This window comes from Melospiza georgiana, chromosome 3 (genome assembly GCF_028018845.1).
Source record: "Melospiza georgiana isolate bMelGeo1 chromosome 3, bMelGeo1.pri, whole genome shotgun sequence".
NCBI classification, from domain to species: Eukaryota; Metazoa; Chordata; class Aves; order Passeriformes; family Passerellidae; genus Melospiza; species Melospiza georgiana.
Window position 1 is genome coordinate 6,020,727 of NC_080432.1, and position 17,090 is coordinate 6,037,816.

Consider the following 17,090-nt stretch of genomic DNA (forward strand, 5'->3'; position numbering starts at 1 on the left):
AATACTTGTCACTGCTGAACTTGCCTATAAAGGAATAGTGTTGGCAGACTGTTATTTTCAGCTTGTTTTCTTACAGCTGTTGTTGCTAGACTGTTATTGTTAGCTTGTTTCTTATAGCTGTAATTTCCTAAATAAGAATTTGCCTCTTGACAGGCTTTTTTTTTTTTTTTTTTGACTGAGGGTGCACTGACTTCTATGGAGTTTTTCGTGGGTGGTTCTTTAACAGAAGTTTCTTGTGAGTTTCTGTATATGCTATTGTGTTGTACAGCACTGCTTTCTGATGTTTGCTTTTGGAAAAGTTGCATTGTTAAGTGTTTGTTTTTTCTTAAAAAAAAAAAAAAAGTTGAGCAGGGTATTTTTGGGGGGTAGGGGTGGGGAGGTTTTTTCCCTCCATAGGGGAGCATAGTTGTTTTGGGTTGAAGTCTTGCATTTGCTGCTGTTCTAAAGCAATGGAAGAAGCTGGAATAAAGCTTTGCCTGGCATATACTGGTTTGTTTGTGTGTTTTTAATGACTTGTCTGTTCCTGTGCAGAAGCCCAAATGCTTTGTGAGGGCTGTTCTGCAGTCACTGGTTGTGTTTTGACCCTATCCAGCTCTCTAGAGCACTGTGAGCTATGCTGAATGTTTTGAAATGTTAATTGTACTTAATTAATTGAACTTGCTGCAGTTGTGCTAATGAAAGATGAAGCTTTTCCTATAAATATGAAGAAGACCCAGTGGAATGGTTTTGCTGCCACATGTGTGCAACATGCTGAGCTGTTTTAAGGACCTGCTGCTGTTTTAAGGAGATCTCACCTTTTACTGTCCTTCTCAGGTGTTGAAAAGGGGGTGCTGCTTTATAGTGGTGTTCCATGCTACATGTTCCATGTATAGCATAGCTGCTCCCTCCTCTTCAGAAGCTGTGGATTTTTCATGCTGAAACCAGCACTTAGGAACCCAAGGTGGCTGATAGTGAATCTCACAGTAGATCTCAAGTGTTAGTGCTGACTCAGTAAGACAAACACGTTTATTTGCTTAATAGAGACAATACAATTTAATTAAACTCTGAAAGACACATCTTAGGTGTTATTGCAATCTCATTTTAAGATCACAGATTATGTAAAATACTTAATTACACTGTTAATTTCTTAATTTGTTTGCTTCAGTGGTTTTGTTTATAACCTGATTTTGAAATGAACAGAATTTAGAAGACACCCTTCCATGGGGCAGCTTCAGGCAGTTCTGATCCAAAAAGGAGAGCCTAAAAGGCCACCCAGGTGGGGGCTGACAATCTTTGTCCAGGTACTACCACTGCTGTTTGTATCTGTCAGTGGGAGCCAACTGGGTCCCCTAGAGACCATTGTGAGTACCTGGAGAAAGCTGAGTGTCTGGGGAGTGTTTCCTACCTGGCCAGACCTCAGGAGCTGAAGCAGTGCTGACAAGGACCATGTAAAGGGAACTGGAGAGGTGCCACATCTGTATTTCCCCTGCAGTCTGACTGTGTGATAGTGGAAACACAGACAAGGGAGGGGCTGCTGGAGCTTTGCCCACGGGCAATTACAGTTGCTACTAGTGTGACCCAGGGAAAAGCTTCTGAGATATAAACATCATCCTCTATGTATGGCACTAAACACATCTTAGGTTTAAGTGGATTAAGCTCCTGTGAGGAGTCCTGTGTCTGGACTTCCTCTGCTGTCAGCTGAAATCTTTCCTGTAGCTTTTACTGTGACTTATTTTAACAAGACACAGTCTTGAACATCACCCTCCACAGGCATCTCTAACTCCCAACTGTTGTCAGAGCACAGCTGAAATACTTAGAATCTAAACAGGAAAGTGGTGGTTTGGGGTTTTTTTTTTTGTCTCTTTTCCCCTACCCTGCAGGAAAGGCTTGGTGGGTGCAGACTGACATAAAGCTTGGTAAACAAACCTGTAGCTGAATTCCTTGGAGCTCAATCTGTCTTTCTGCAAATTTGATTCTAGTCAAAACCAGAAAGAACATTTAAACTATACCCAGTGATTTCCCCAAGCTGCTTACAAAGCAGAAGTTACCCTATTACAGTATTTCAGAGCATCCCACTAACTCATTTGAACAGAAACCTCTGTTTTTATGATTATGTAACTTAGTGCCTTGCCTTTTTTTTTTGTTCTACGCCCCAAAAGCTTTGTTGGTGTTGAATGCCACCACATGTCTCAGCAATGTCTGACCAATATTAGTGTCCTGATGTCCATGGCATACAATACTCCTTTGTATTCCTTACTCAGGTTCAGCTGGAGATGTGTCAATGTTGGTTCCAGGAATAACATTGGGTCCTATGCCATCCACAAGTGAATCCCACTGATCAAAATCCTTCTTAAGACCTATAGGGTGGGGGAAAGAAAACCAAGTGGCCATGAGTTAAGTGACCAGCTTTTTGTCAAACTACACTGAAAAATGAAATCAATTCGGCAAAGTAGGGAAGGAAAAATGTTTTAAGGAGGGAAAAAATGATACTCCAGATTTTTTGTACCAGAACAAAATGTCAGTGATTTTCTCTGAGTTGCCAAGATTACAAAAGTAACTGACAAACCTCTAGAAGAAGTCTGACTTATTTTTTCCACTGACATACTTATTTTGATCTTGTTTTAAACTGAATGGTTATATAAAAAGCTTCACAGGAATGAAATATTAGTCAACTTCCTACTTTGCTGTAAACAGATACGTACTCAGATGTTTCTGTAGGAAGGCTAATGAAGCATGATTGCTGATATCAATAGCTTCATTTGGATCTATTTCTCCTTTTAATTTGAAAAATCTTGCAATGATTCCTCCGCTCACAAAGGTGAAATCAGGAAAACTCTGATGTACTGACCCCCTGCAAAGAAAAATGATCAACAGCTTTGTAAGACTACATTAAATTGCCTGATTAAAAAATGCAAGACTTCAGTCAAATGTCTTGTGCTGTCTTTAAGATAAAACAGGTTAATCTCACAAGCAAGATCAGCAGGAAATTCTGCCCTAACCACAGAAGGGAGGAAGGTTTGTACATGCTTGCTGTAAGTCACTGTAACTGCAACAGCAATAGAGAGCTGGTTTGGCAAAGCATCAAAATCAAGTTGTCTCCCTGCTCAGTGGTGCAGGGTAGAGCCATCCCTCCCCTGGCTGCAGAACTGCCCCCAGAAGGCTTTCAGCTGTTCAAATGCAGGTGCACAGGGCTCAGCACAAAACTTGTGCCCCAGGGCAGGAATGCACACCTTGGAGTGTCTTAAACTTGGGGATCCTGGCTGCTTTGAGAGGCCTCTGTCCCTGCTGTGGGGGGATGTATGGTTAATTTAAACATACAGTGAAAACCTGGGCCATGAGGACAGACATAATATCATTTAGGCTGGAAAAGACCTCTAAGATTATTAAATTCAACCTTTAACCCAGCACTGCCATTCCAGCTCTAAACTATGTCCCTCAATGCCACATCTACATGTCTTTTAAACACCTTCAGGGATGGTGACTCCCCAGCTTCCCTAAACAGCCTGATCCAATGCCTAACAACAGTTTAAATGAAGAAATATTTCCTATTATCCAATCTGAACTGCCCCTGGTATGACTTCAGGACATTTCTTCTTGTCCCCTGGGAGAAGAGCCTGACCCCCCCACCTGGTTCCACCTTCCTGTTAGGGAGTTGTGAGTGAAGAGGTCCCCCTGAGCCTCCTTTTCTCCAGGCTAAACATTCCCAGCTCCCACAGCTCCTCTTCCTCCCCAGACTTGTGCTTTAGGGACTGTATGTCTGTATGTCTGTCTGTCTGCAGTTACCTGTAACTGCACAGCTCCAACAAGAGCTTCAACCACAGATGGAAATGATGGCTCCTGAGCACTTACTTGATAGTGATCATCTTCTTGTTTGTGTCATTGGAGATGAGCTTCTTAATCTTTAAGATGTTCTCAGCCCACTGGAATTTTTCAGAGTTAATAAAAAGCAGTGGTTGCTGGACGCTGTTTTGGTAAATGTCATCACCTACAGGAAGCATCCATACATCGAGGGCAATGCCACACCTGCCAAACACATCTGGATATTGGCACAGAAGCAGAAAGCTTGGAAATTCTGAGCATGCTTTGAGTTGCAAGAGGCATGGGAAAGAGAAAGTCTTTCTGATACTGAACAGGTAAATGAATCACTTTGTATCATAATTATCTCTACTCTGGGGGAAGAGAATTAGTCCATTCTTTCCATTTGTTGGTCTGCACTGACTGCAGGGTCCCACAGTATCATGATACAACAAGATGCAGCTGTTATGTTCCACCATATCCCCACACCTGGAAAAAGCATGGCTGGAGAAAGCAGGACATGCCAAACAACTCTCTTCTTCAGGAGTCAGTTAGTAGTTGGGGGATCCTAGGTAAAGTGCCCTGCTCCAGACCTCTCAAGTGCCAAATGTCTCTGGCCTTGTTTCACATACTTACCTAAATCTTATTTCTTTGCTGAGACTTTCAATAACTGTAGCACCACCAAAAGAGTGTCCCATCACAGCTATTCTGCTAGTATCAACAGAATCCTGTCAAAAAAATCCAGGTGCTGTAAGAGTCTTTCTTTCCCAAACTTAGGTTTTTAAAGGAAATAATTTTTTTAGACATTACACCCTACTGAAGTAGGAGGAGCATAATTTCAGCTCTCTTATTCTCTATCCAGCTTTGGATGACCTGAGAATATTTTCAGAGATCTACACATTGATCTTTAGAATACTTTACATGAACCAGTTTAGAAATGGAAGGGGGAAATCAGAAGCATTATTAGATGTTTAACAAAATGCAGGTGGCACCTTCTACTCACTTTTAGGCTGTTCCAGTCAAAGTCTGAATGTAATACATTTGTTACTTCCTCTCCTGAATTGATTTTAAGAATGAGATTGAGAGCTTTAATACACTCCTGTGCTCTTTGCTGCACCTGGGGAGAAAGAAAGGGTGGGGCTGAGCAGTGGAAGGAATCATCAGACAACTGCCAGGCTTGGCAGCCCCTTGGACACAAGACTTACTCTAATAGTTTTCCCCCACTATTCTGAACTGCAGAATGGAGCCATCTGACAAACAACAAAATTGGTTTCTGGTGGTGTAAAGAGCTGAAGCTCTTGTGTAGAACCTCTGCACACAGAGGCATTTATCCCTGTAGCATGCACCAAAGGCCATCAACTCCTTCATCCTGTCACTGCTTAAGAGAAGGGGTTGTTGGGATGTACAAAGGCTTAAGTTGTAAAACTCCAAGGAAGGCTGACTCACTGATGCTTCTCAGGCTGGATAAGCAAATGTCATTCTATCACTGCCCCATCACACAATAGCCTTGAAACTGTCTTTACACTGGATAAACCAAATGAAGAAAAAGTGAAGCCCATCCCATTTTTTATATATACTCATCCTTGAAAACTGTAGTGAAGCTGTTGCAAAAAAAGATTTTCATTGTTCCATAAGAACAGTTTTTCACTGGTGTGTCAGTAAAAGAAAAGCTTCAAGAAGAACCAAGGAATAATAGAACCAATGAATAGTAGTGATCTTGGGAACCAGTGTGTAGGCAGCCAACAAGATGTCTGTGCATCACTGAATTTCAAATAAATCCCAATCTCCTGACTTCTCTACTTGTGAAATTTGCAGACAACAGCTTCTGAAGGTTATTTCCAAGCTCAGACATTACACTCATGGGTAGGACATTTTACTCATCCAGGAAATGACTCTTGTACTATTGTCTGTATGGCCCAGGGAGATAAAGAGAAGCACCTCCCTGGCTAAGTTTTCATTAGCTGGAAAAACCACTCACATATTTTAAAGCTCAAGTGTATGCTTGGAAGAGCTTGTCAGTATGGCCACATTTCATCCAGCTTGGATACTGCTTATAATAAATTGGAAGTCTGCACTGTTTACATTGCTAAAATACACCTTCAAGTGTGGTAAGGACTATAAAACAAACATCCCACTCAGAGCAGCCATGATTCATCATTCCATGGAACAGTAAATGAAAGCTAATGCAAGCCTAAGGCCACACAAACACTTGAGCTCAACTCTGTGTCACTTTTAGGCTGGGCTGGGCAGCAAAAGTATAAAAGACAGAGAAGAAACAGAAAGTTGATTGGAACCAGAAGAGAAACAGATGACTCAGCTCAAGAGTGCAACTTCAAGAAAAAGCTTTGTCGAGGGAGCAACTTGTGCTCTAAAGAAAGCTATTGTTGTCTGTTCCACAGGACTGGATCAATTTTCATATCTCTGCTCCCCTGGGCAAAGGGAGACTCTGCTAGCCCTAAACACAGCCCTCCTGCCACACTTCCCAGAGCACAGAGCCAGCCCAGGCACCTGCTTATGGCGCAAGCAACGCTCCTCCTCGCCAGTTTTCAGTTTCCTGTAGTAGATCCACTCCTTCTCCATGTTAGGTGGAGACTCTTCCTGTGACTCAGAAACAGACCTTCTTTTACAATAATATGTGGCTGAAGCAGATTCATCTCTGTAATACAAGAGGAGGTTATTTCTGAGAGTGCATTCCATTTGGATTGAGATGCAGTCAGCAAAAGTTTCCAATTTCACTCATCTGAAGAGATTCAGCTATCAACCAGTGCTGTTGCAATTGCAACCCAAGTGCACACAGACTTTCTAAATAATACAGTAATCCCACCAAAACTCCCACATCCTCTGTATTCTTCACCTACTTTATATTCTAACAAAAAGAGTGAAAAAAATAGCATATCTGAAATGCTATCTATGATAGCACAAATGATATCTACCCCAAGACTTTTCATTCTTGGGCTTATCTAAACAAAAGTCCCTTTGTTTGGAGAAGAGTTGAGCTATGGGCAGTGTGGGCAGGACTGAAAAAGAGATGTTAGTTTTTCTTTTTTAAAAAAATCCTGAAGCTCTTCTTTTAGAATAAATAACATTCTGTTCAATGTGAGAAAGTTGCTTTCCATCAGAACTCCCAAATGCACAGCACACTCACCTGTGCTCCACAGCAGCCACTATAAAGCCCTGAGAAGCCATCTCTATGCAAATAGCAGAATAGATTGTCCTGAAATAAAAACCACACTCTGGTGAGATGTCATTCTTTCAATTCCATTGCTCTTTAAATGCTGACCACACTAGGTATGCACTAGTCTCCACTCAATATTTGTTCTCTTTGAATCTGCTACCCAGCAGAGCAAGATTTCATATGTCAGGCACTAAAGCTTGTTCACAAAACCTTGGTACTGTTTTACTGTCTGTTCAGAAAGGAAGATGCCACTGATTTTTAATAAGTAGCACACACAGCACTTTGCATCTTCAAAGAGCTGTCCAAAAACTAACCAGCTAATTTTCACAACATCCTTATGGGCTGGTAAATATCTTCTCCTCCATCATAACAAAGGTAAAACACAAATGGAGCTCTGAGCAACCTGCTCTAGGGGAAGCTGTCCCTGCCCACAGATGATCTTTAAAGGCCCCTTCCAGCCCAGGCTGTTCAATTATTCTGTGACCAACCATAGACCAGCCCTGCTGTTGTTTCAGTGGGGGCATAATGACACACAGCAGCTTGTTCTTCAAATCTGTTTCAGCTCCACAAAGATCTCACCCCCCTAACTGAAATCTGTTCAGAACCACCCTTGGAGACTGCTGTCTCCATAGACAACAAAACCAGTTTATCAACAAACTGCAAAATTACCGAAAAGCTCCGAGTCCATGGGAAAAAACAAGAAGTGGGTATTTTTCTCCTGGCTTAAAAGCAGCATTTGACTTTGCAGGACAGGTCACTGAACCTAAATAAAAATGGAAGTGTACATCATTATTACTGGAATGAGAGAAAGCATTTATTCCTATGTAAAAGATCCCAAGAATGTAGTGATCACTATTATCAGAGCAATCACCTAAAGATAAGGTGCCAAGACTCATCTTTAAAATAGAAAGCAAAAATGGATCTGCTTCTGAAAATACATTCTACTTGGCAGAAAATACTTGTCTTCTCCCATCCACAGCCTGGCACAAGGTCTACATATCTCTGAAATCTTCATAGTCAGGCATCCAGGTCTTGCTGATATTCAGACCTTAGGATCTCTCTGACTTTTGTGTATTTGCACATTTGCTTGTGGGATTTAAATCACAACACACAGGTACAGCTGACCTAGAGCAAACTGCCCAGACACTTCACACTTCTATCCACAGCAGTCAGGGACTGCTGAGAGCTGGGGTCACATTCAGCACTCTCACTACACAAACCCATCCCACAAAACCACACTTTTTTACTAAAAACTCTTTTTCAGCCCTGCAGCAGTAACACCCCACTCATGGAGCATGGAGGCAGTGACAAGAATAAAGGAATAAAACCAGAAGGAGTCTTACCAACATAGTAATGGAAAAGCCTTTCTCCTACAACTCGGTACATATTAAGGAAGTCAGAGAGTCCCTGATAGTATTCTTTGTCTGGAATCCATCGTGCCTCTTCCATATCTGTGGCATCATATGCTGGATAGTACAGGCGCAAAAAGCTTCCCTGGGATTAGGAAAAAAATTTAAAAAAAAAAAAGGAATATTGGTATTAATTTATATATGGCACAGAAAACGGAAGATTAAAACATTTATAGAAAAGGTTTTGGTTGCAAGAATGCAGTTCAAGAGAATGATGAGACTCTCATGAGAAAATTATTATCATCTACAGGCTTTGATGCCAATCCTACGTCAGAATCTTCCTGTGCCTACAATGAATTTAAAGTAACATGAGATAGACATCATCACAGGTGGAGATACACATCACCTTCTCTAGGTTAGCTTAAGGCTTATTAGAAATGCTTCATTTAATTAAGCTAATTATTACAAACACTCACTACCTCTTTGCTCAATCCAGCATCTTGCTGGATCTTTTCTTCCATCTTCTTCACTGGGAATGGTTTGATGATGTGTTTTGGTAAGTTTTATAGGGCTGACTGTTAAGGGGTGACTGAAGATGACCTGAGAGCTGGAGCACCTTTCCAAGCATGACAGGCTGAGAGAGCTGGAGCCATTCAGCCTGGAGAAAATAAGGCTCTCTAACGTGGCTGTAGTGTTCCTGCCTGAACTGAGCAGAGGCTGTCAGCAAAGCCCTTGGGCAGCTGTACAGCAAGGGAGAACAATACATCCCTCTTCCTCCTCATCAGGATGTTCAGAAGTGTCTTGTAGTCCATCCTTTTAAACACAACTTTGTTAGCCTGTGTTTCATCTGCCTCTGTTTCTTACCACTAGTTCAAATCTCTTACTGTCTGCACTCCAGGTATCCCAGGAAAGTTCCCAAGCTTTCCACACTCACAGGGACCTTCCATACCCCCTTGTCAGTCTTTTTCCTTCACAGACAGCAGCAATGTACCAATGCACAAAGCAGACTTCCCAGAAGATGAACTGTGTGCAGTTTGCGTTCTTATTTCCTGGTTTGCACGGGAATTTGCAACACCCCATTCAAATTCACTGTCTTGCTTTTGGTTTAGCAAGTTACAATCATGGCCAAAATAAACATGAGCTTTGAAATAAAGCCTGATTTATTGAACACTAATTTATCAGTTTACCAAAAGTTTGTTTAATGAAGCTTGTTTTTATTCACTTATCAAACTTAAATCAACCTTTGACACAGAGACCATTGTGGAAGAACTTTCCTCCACATTGGTAGTGATATCAGCTTGATCTCAGAACAGTCCCAGTGAACCTCCCCAATGACTAACTGATTACCAGAAAGGGGAAGAGGTTCATTATTTATGCCTCAGAGAACTGCAGTTGTTCATAATGCTTATGTAAAAAAACTCACATGGGCTGACTGCAAAGAGAAACTCATAACTTCTCTGTGCTGATACAGAGTAAGCTCAGTAAAGGAAAGCACATGAACCATCACAAACTGATCTCAAGTTCCACTCCATCTGGCTACTCTGTGGAGTAAAATCACAGTGTAAATGCAGGTGTATTCTCTCAAAGGCAAGAGGATTGGAAATGGAAACTCACAAGGAAGCTCACTACTTGTCTGGTTAACGCCCCTGTCTTATTATTGTGGCTTCTCACTGTGCTTACCTCTTGCAAAACTGATATCCTGTTCATCTCCAGTGAGATAAAATCTCAATAGACATCTCGTCTCTTACCCTGCAGCTGAAACACTAGATAGGCTCATCTCCCAACCCTGCCAATTCCTGTTGAGATCTTTGTGATGAGAATAGCCACAGTCACAGAGACTGTGTGTGGAGTCTCCTCGGGAGCCCAGCACAGGAGGCAGCAGTGGGGTGGGTGGGAAGAACCCCCTGGGTCTCAGGAGGACACAGTTTCTTTGCAGTATCTTTTGTAGGACAGTCAGAAAGGCAAGGACGTTAGAAGAGGGAGGAATTGGCCATGGGAAAGGCTTGCAGGTTACATCCATCTGGTAAATGCCCAGCACACATCCTACACCAGGATGGAGAGGATAGAAAGCTCAGCTGTGAATGTCAGCATGGAGCACACAGGCAAGACCTTCTGCTTTAAAACTGCAGCCATTTGTTTCACTAACAGTGTGGCTTAAATCCAAACAGTCGAGAGCTTTACCTCAACTGCATTTTCTGTCATCAGGTCTGTACATCCAACTGAGTGTGGTCCCTTTCCTTCAGGGATCCTGTAAAACTTCTCAGTGCTGTTGGTGCCCCACATTTCTATTGGTGCCTTCACCGACGAATCTGGGAGAAAAAACAAAAGCAAATCAAGAGACCACCATGGCCTCTGTGACCAGACCACCCACACTGTAACAATTCCAGCACGCTGAAAATCCAGAATTAGGGAAATGAAGATTGAGCCAATACAGAAATCTGCTCGTAAGAAACAAAGAAATCCCGAATTGTCAACCTGACCTGTTCTACTGGGGATTTTCCTTGTTGTATCCTGAATCCCAAGAAGGAGACAGCACGGTGCACTTACAGAAAAGCGGGATGAAACCTTTGGCTGGCGAGGCCGCGGCGGCACTCGGGAGATGTGCGGTGCTACGAACCGCACAGAGGGAGGATTCTGCTGCTCCTCGAGGAAAACCGGCCTGTGCATCAGGGGGAGTGGGATGTCACAGAGAAACACAACGCCGCTGCCATTCTTCCAGAAGGAATGACGAGTCCCAGGCTCGGCCCCAGGCGAGACGAGGTCGGGCTGTCCGTGCCGGAGCGGGTGTCGGGGCGCTGTGGCCGTACCAGGGGTGACCCCTCCGCGCCGGGCTGGCCCCGGCGATGCGCAGAGCGCGGTGGAAAGCAGCCGCATCCCGGGTTGGGCTCTATCTGCCGGTGATCCCTTGGGGAAGGAGACACGGAGCCATCCTTCCCCCGGTACCCCGCCGCCCGGGGCGGGGCTCCCAGTGCCATGTCACGGCTGCTCCTCCCCGGAAAAGCCGCGGGGCCGGCGGCCGCTCCGCCCCGGAACAGGCCCTCTGAGGCGCGGCGCGGCGAATCCCGGTCCCGCAAAGATGGTGCGGAAACTGAAGTACCACGAGCAGAAGCTGCTGCGGCGGCTGGACCTGGTGAACTGGGAGGCGTCGGGCGGGAACTTGGCGGAGGTGCGGGCGCTGCGGCGGTACCGGGTGGGCCGGCGGGAGGATTACGTGCAGTACAAGGCGCTGGCCCGCGCCGTGCGCGCCCTGGCGCGGCGCCTCCGCGACCTGGGCCCGGCCAGCGCCGCCTTCCGCGCCCGCTGCGCCGCCGCGCTGCTGGAGAAGCTGTACGGGCTGGGGCTGGTGAACAGCCGGCAGTCGCTGGCCGTGTGCGAGAGCCTCTCGGCCTCCGCCTTCTGCCGCCGGCGCCTGCCGTGCCTGCTGGTGAAGCTGCGCATGGCGCAGAACCTGCGGCACGCCGTCACCTTCGTGGAGCAGGGGCACGTCCGCGTGGGGCCCGAGGTGGTGACAGACCCCGCGCTGCTCGTGCCCCGCGCCGTCGAGGACTTCATCACCTGGGTGGACGCGTCGCGCCTGCGGCAGAAGGTGCTCGACTACAACCAGGAGCGTGACGACTTCGACCTGGCCGCCTAAGCCTGCCCTGCCTCACAGGACACGCTCACCGATAACACCACCACGGGATACTCACACACCTGCAAAGGGAGCCAGAAGGAAACTGTGCGCTTCCAGTGTCGTACTGACCTGCTCCTGGCTCCCTTTCACAGCTGATGCTTCCATTCATCCATTCAGAGGAACAACCTTTACACATCCACTGCTTCAAGAATACATCCAGTGGCCTAGCTCCATCATCATCCCTGGCAGCTGTCCTGGTTTAGGGCAGATTTTTCTTCTTCCCTGCTTCACGCTCAGATCTAAAGGTGCACAACTTATTTCTGGGCTCGATACAGATGGGGATACCAGCATCACCCCAGGACACATCTCAGCTCCATCATCGTGCCCAGCTCCCTCATCCTTAAAAGTGCATCTCCATCATCCTTACATCCCATAAAGCAAAAGTGCTTGGAAAAGTCTCTGCCCAGTTGCAGGAGAGGATTTTAGTCAGGCTTAAGTGCTTGGCAGCTTAACAGCAGCTGCTGGAAGGGGTTTTAAGCCAAGCTGAGCGACTGTTTGAAGACTCAGTTCAGCTGCTTCACTGCTCTTTTTCCAAGAGGTTGTTCTGGTTCCTCCTTTGGCTGTTGAATGCACAGGAATCAGTTACTTCTGGAAGCGTTTTCTTTTGATATCAAGGAATAGGGAGGGGATTTCTCGGGGCCAGCAGTAAACAAGAAGGCCAAATACCATGTTTCTGGAACTGTTAAAAGTTTTAGCCAAAAACGGAATTAAAAACAAAACAGAAAAACTTTATTGTCATGTGAAGTTTGAAGGGATGTTTGATGCTTTGAGTTGTGTCTTTGCTGTGTGGGGTTCCTGATGACCATTATGAATCATTTATGGATGAGGATATAACTGGGGAGGTGTTGGAGCAAAAGCTGGTGTAACCATAACTGCAGATTTGGGGGAACTTCTGCATTTAGTACATTAGCCAGGGTCTGTTGGGAACTTTGTTCATTTTTGATAAAAAAGCAGAAAAACAAAAATAAAACTGTTGGGTTTTTTAGTTGGTGAAGAAATGTGGGGACTGCTTTATGATATAGTTTCTCTGAGTTTATTCTGATTTTTAAATGGTCCAGTAAGCCCTGTTTGCCACCTTTCTGAACTTTTTTTTTTATTTAAGTTTTTATGTAACTTATGTAAGTCTGGTTTTATTTTAATAGCTAGAAGGCTATTACTAAGTTGTAACATGTTTATCCTAGGAATGCTCTCTTTCCCTTACCTGGGGCTATGAAAGGATTTGGCAGTAGGTTTAGGAGCAGAGCTGTGACTGTCCATCCCAAATCCAAAGAGCTGGAGTGCAGCTACTCTCAAAGCTCTGGATGTGGATGCCTTAGTGTGGCTTTTTTGAACAGCAAGTGTTCAGCTGAGGTATGTTTTGGAGGTACTGCATGACCATAATCTGTAACCAAATATTATGTCAGGCTTTTATAAGGCAAACAGAATGTTTACATTTCTTCCCAATCTCATAAGCCAGCTGTATTAAGCAGAACAATTAATAAAGCAATAGTAGATATTAAGAAAAGGACACTAAATGGGTGGATAAACCACTTGCCTACTACTGCTGTTTGTACCTGAATTTATTTCAGTAACCATAACCTCAACAACATCTTAACCTTTTTCTTAGAGCATGCATCTTGCTCTAAGAAATGCAACCTGAAAAAAAGTTTCACACATGAAGCCTGACTTTTAAAGACCTTCCCAGCTTCCCTTTCCTCTAGAACAGTGCCATCATTTCTTGGGAAATTTAGAAGGTACCTTATTCAGGTGCAGGTTAAAGCAGTGCTTCTGCTGTGCTTTACTCTCTTGGGAGGAATTTAAGTAACAGCACAGTGACTGTGCAGGGCATTTTAGTACTGAGATGCTGAACTCCTGCTCTGCCCAGTGTGTCCAGCCCTTGGAGGAACTGTAGAAAAGGAAATGTCAAACCTCCAGCCTGTCAGCACCTGCAGTTTATATCATCAGCCCATTCCTTTTGTATGAAACCTACTTTTTATCATCAGCATCTGTAGCAGAAGAGAAATAACCCTGTAGACTGTTAAGCAGTGGGAATTGATTTCCCAAGAAATATGTAGGATAACAGCATCCATCACCCCTGCTCTCCTCCTATGGTACTGGAAATCAAATTCTTATGTTCTCTAAGAAATCAGGCTGTATGTCTGTGTGCTTTAGCTCTGGAATTTCTTAACTGTGCTGGTTGTACAGTAGCTGAGACCTGAGATGAGTGTCCTGCTCCTCAGTTTGTAGCAGCTCACACATCCCTGACCAGAGCTGGGTCCGCTTCAAGTACAATAAAGAAATAAAATGGAAGTTCCAGCAGCACAGCCACATTCCTGCTGATGATGACAACCAGGGAAATACTGGCTTCCTTCCTTGTGTTCCACGGTGGTTTTGCCTTTAGTTCCAGGGTTTGGGTTTGTTTTCCAGAGCTGACATGCTGTGGCCACTGCTGGGTGGTTCCCACTGCAGTTCTGGAGCTGAGGATTGAAAGGGCACAGGAAGCAGCTCCTACAGCCTTTCCCAACACTTGGATAAACATGGAGGCTTTTGTTAAATTCCAAGGCTGATCCAATGTCAGTAAATTTGGCACAGTTTCCATGGTCTTGTGTAAACTGGCATGAGGATATGATCCAACATTGCCCATTTTTGGGCCAGGTCCTTCAAACTCTCCCCTCCAGAGCTCTGGGGACTTGCAGCAGGAGAACTTTGCATGTGAGAGTAACAGGATGGGGTCCTGGGTGTCACTGTGCTTCTTCCCTGTACCTTCTCAAGTGGGCTTGATGTTCCTCAGGTGCCCCAACATCTCCATGTGTCTTGTGGGAAGTTGTTGCTGCAGGACAGAGGATGGTGGTGCTGGTGATGGGGCAAACTCACTCCATGCCTGACAAAACTTGGCAAATGCCACCTCCATATGTGCCTGTCCCAGGAGCTGGGGGGTGCAGGGGTACCAGCTTCTCCAGAAAGGGAGAATGGGGCTGCAGGGGGGTCTGGGAAGTGCAAAAGCCATTGGAAAACAGCGAGCAGTTTCCAGGCAGGAGCTCTCACTTTGATAGTGGGCAGCAGGAAAGGAGATTTTACCAGGGCCTTTGGTTTTTTTTTTTTTTGTTTTTTTTTTTTTTCTCTTCTCTTTCTTTCCCTTTTTTTTTTCTTTTTTTTTTTTTTTTTTTTTTTTTTTTTTACTGACCTTGGCTTTCCCTTTATTTGAAGGCTGCCAAAGCACAGTAGCTGAGGCTGAGGAATGTGGGGGAGCTGGAGGAAGGAGTCCTTCACACTGACACCTTTTGTGCTGCAGTGTGTAAAAAGCTGAGGCTGTCACTGAAATGCAAATGTGTGGCTTTTCACTGATCTAAGCTCCATTTTTTTCCCAGTAAACAAGAATGCTGCATGTTTTAAAGGCTGCTTCCATGACATTTTGGTGTGGCTTAGTGCTGACCTCAGTCAATCACTGACAGCACATCACCATGAGCCTTGGGGCTGAGGAAGGATGGTACATCCCCCCTCTCAAGATGGGAAATGGAGACTGAGAAACAAAGGTGGAACTGGGCAATTCCCAAGTTTTTGGGTGATGGTCCTATATCCTGGCCTAGGCCAGGGCCTCCCAGCCCTGCTGAAGGGCACTTCCCCATGCTCATGTCTGCAGCACTCCCCAGTAAGAAACCCCATAGCAGATGGAAGCATCACTGTCCCCTTTTTGAGCTCTGAATAAGGTTTTAAATACATCCCCTGACAGATCTGACCCTGGAGACTGCCATTTCTCATCACCAGGGAATGGGATCACCTTAGTCCCTATCCCAGAAGCCAAAACACTTCAATATTCACTGAATCTGGGGGATTATTATCTTAAGAGTTATGTCAACATTTACATGAGAGCCCCAGCTCTTGTCCCTGCTTTTAAATACACCATTTTAGGCAGTGAAGCATTTTTTCTGACCCACTGTTTGCTGTTTCAGGCCTGCAGCAGGACTTTGTAGCAGGAAACTTGCCTGCTGGGAACTACCCCCTCTCACTTCTCTGCAAGCACAGCAGTCTCTTCCTCCCTCGTATCAGCTGATTTTGAAGACAAAAAGTGTTTTGTTCCCAGCAGGCAGAGAAAGGGGAGGCTACCCATTAATGAGAGATGGAGATCTGAGCATGTCCCATTCCTTCTGGAGCTGCTATTAGGGGATCCCATGTGTCCCCAGCAGGGTGTCACCACAGTTTGATCCCACATGTCCCCAGCAGTAAATCACCACAGTTTCTGCGCTGCTGTGAACACGTCAGCAGGGTTGGTGAGTGCAAGCCCAGGCAGCACCACCACCCCAATCCCTACCCAGAGGAGCCACCAGCTCCTGAGAGGTTGCAATGGCTGTGTCACAGGGTAAAGTGCAGCCAGGCTGACCCGGCGGGTCCGTGTGGCTGACATGGCAGTCCTGAACTTGTCCCTTGTACCTGAGCTTGGACTTGAAACACACCAGGGGAGCCATGTCCTAAAACCACCTTCTCTCCACACCATCTCCAAGAGCAGCTGGGGCACAGCGTCCCGTGCATGTATGGGGATGCTGGGCTTGGAGAAGGTGAATGCTGTGCCCTCAAACCTCCTACACCTTGGAATGCTGTGCCCTCAAACCTCAAACCTGGAAGAGCCCTCAAACCTCCTACACCTTGGAATGCTGTGCCCTCAAACCTCAAACCTGGAAGAGCCCCCAAACCTCCTACACCTTGGCCCTCTCAGCTTCCCCGAAGAATGTAGGTGGGGAAGGAACGCTGGAAGTCACCTAATCCAAACCCCTGCTCAAAGCAGGGCGCACATGGGGCTGCCTCAGGTCTGCATGTCTCAGTGCGGGACACCTGAAGCACACTTTAATCACCCTCGCTGTAAATTATATTTTCCTCTTCTATCTAGTCGAAGTTTCCCCTGCTGCAGCCTGGGACTGCTGCGTCCCATCCCCACGCTGGACACAGCCATGTTTGAGGCGAGTTATATTTCCCTGAATGCTGTCCACACACGGATAGGCAAAGCGACATGTCCTCTGTCACCCCTGTCACCCCGTTACCCGGGTGTCATTCCCACCCTTCCACAGGGATTTGGGGCTGGATAAGGGGCTGGAAGGAAGAAAGGAAGCGGAGGAGCGCGATCCCTCGAGGGCTGGGCACAGGGAGT

The 17,090-nt window shown here is 45.5% G+C and overlaps 2 protein-coding genes across 3 annotated transcripts; one reads left to right on the forward strand and one right to left on the reverse strand.

The window, feature by feature from the left end:
• Positions 1 to 974: 974 nt before the first annotated feature.
• On the reverse strand, positions 975 to 11,253 carry PLA2G7 (phospholipase A2 group VII). Of its 2 annotated transcripts, none has more exons than XM_058020048.1 (11): positions 10,779 to 11,253; positions 10,480 to 10,607; positions 8,293 to 8,443; positions 7,619 to 7,712; positions 6,920 to 6,988; positions 6,283 to 6,430; positions 4,778 to 4,891; positions 4,411 to 4,502; positions 3,829 to 4,002; positions 2,682 to 2,830; positions 975 to 2,336 (listed from the first exon to the last, which is right to left on the reverse strand). In XM_058020048.1, exons 1-11 carry the CDS (start codon positions 11,170 to 11,172, stop codon positions 2,233 to 2,235), a joined length of 1,617 nt encoding a protein of 538 aa, XP_057876031.1. In that variant the 5' UTR covers positions 11,173 to 11,253; the 3' UTR covers positions 975 to 2,232. The 2 variants fall into 2 exon arrangements, with proteins under 2 accessions (XP_057876031.1, XP_057876032.1); XM_058020049.1 differs by having other exon boundaries at positions 10,846 to 10,970.
• An 81-nt stretch (positions 11,254 to 11,334) lies between these two features.
• Positions 11,335 to 12,969, forward strand: IMP3 (IMP U3 small nucleolar ribonucleoprotein 3). Its single transcript, XM_058020050.1, has one exon. The coding sequence runs from the start codon at positions 11,375 to 11,377 to the stop codon at positions 11,930 to 11,932; it is 558 nt and encodes a 185-aa protein (XP_057876033.1). The 5' UTR covers positions 11,335 to 11,374; the 3' UTR covers positions 11,933 to 12,969.
• The last annotated feature ends 4,121 nt before the right edge of the window (positions 12,970 to 17,090 follow it).

Bases quoted from the DNA above. Each gene is read 5' to 3' on its own strand.
- PLA2G7 (XM_058020048.1), bottom strand. From the start codon at position 11,172: ATGCGGCTGCTTTCCACCGCGCTCTGCGCATCGCCGGGGCCAGCCCGG. The intron at 4,003-4,410 runs GTAAGTATGTGA...TGTGTTTGGCAG, and splicing joins AGCAAAGAAATAAGATTTAG to GTGTGGCATTGCCCTCGATG. The intron at 2,337-2,681 runs GTACGTATCTGT...CCCACCCTATAG, and splicing joins CTTCCTACAGAAACATCTGA to GTCTTAAGAAGGATTTTGAT.
- IMP3 (XM_058020050.1), top strand. From the start codon at position 11,375: ATGGTGCGGAAACTGAAGTACCACGAGCAGAAGCTGCTGCGGCGGCTG.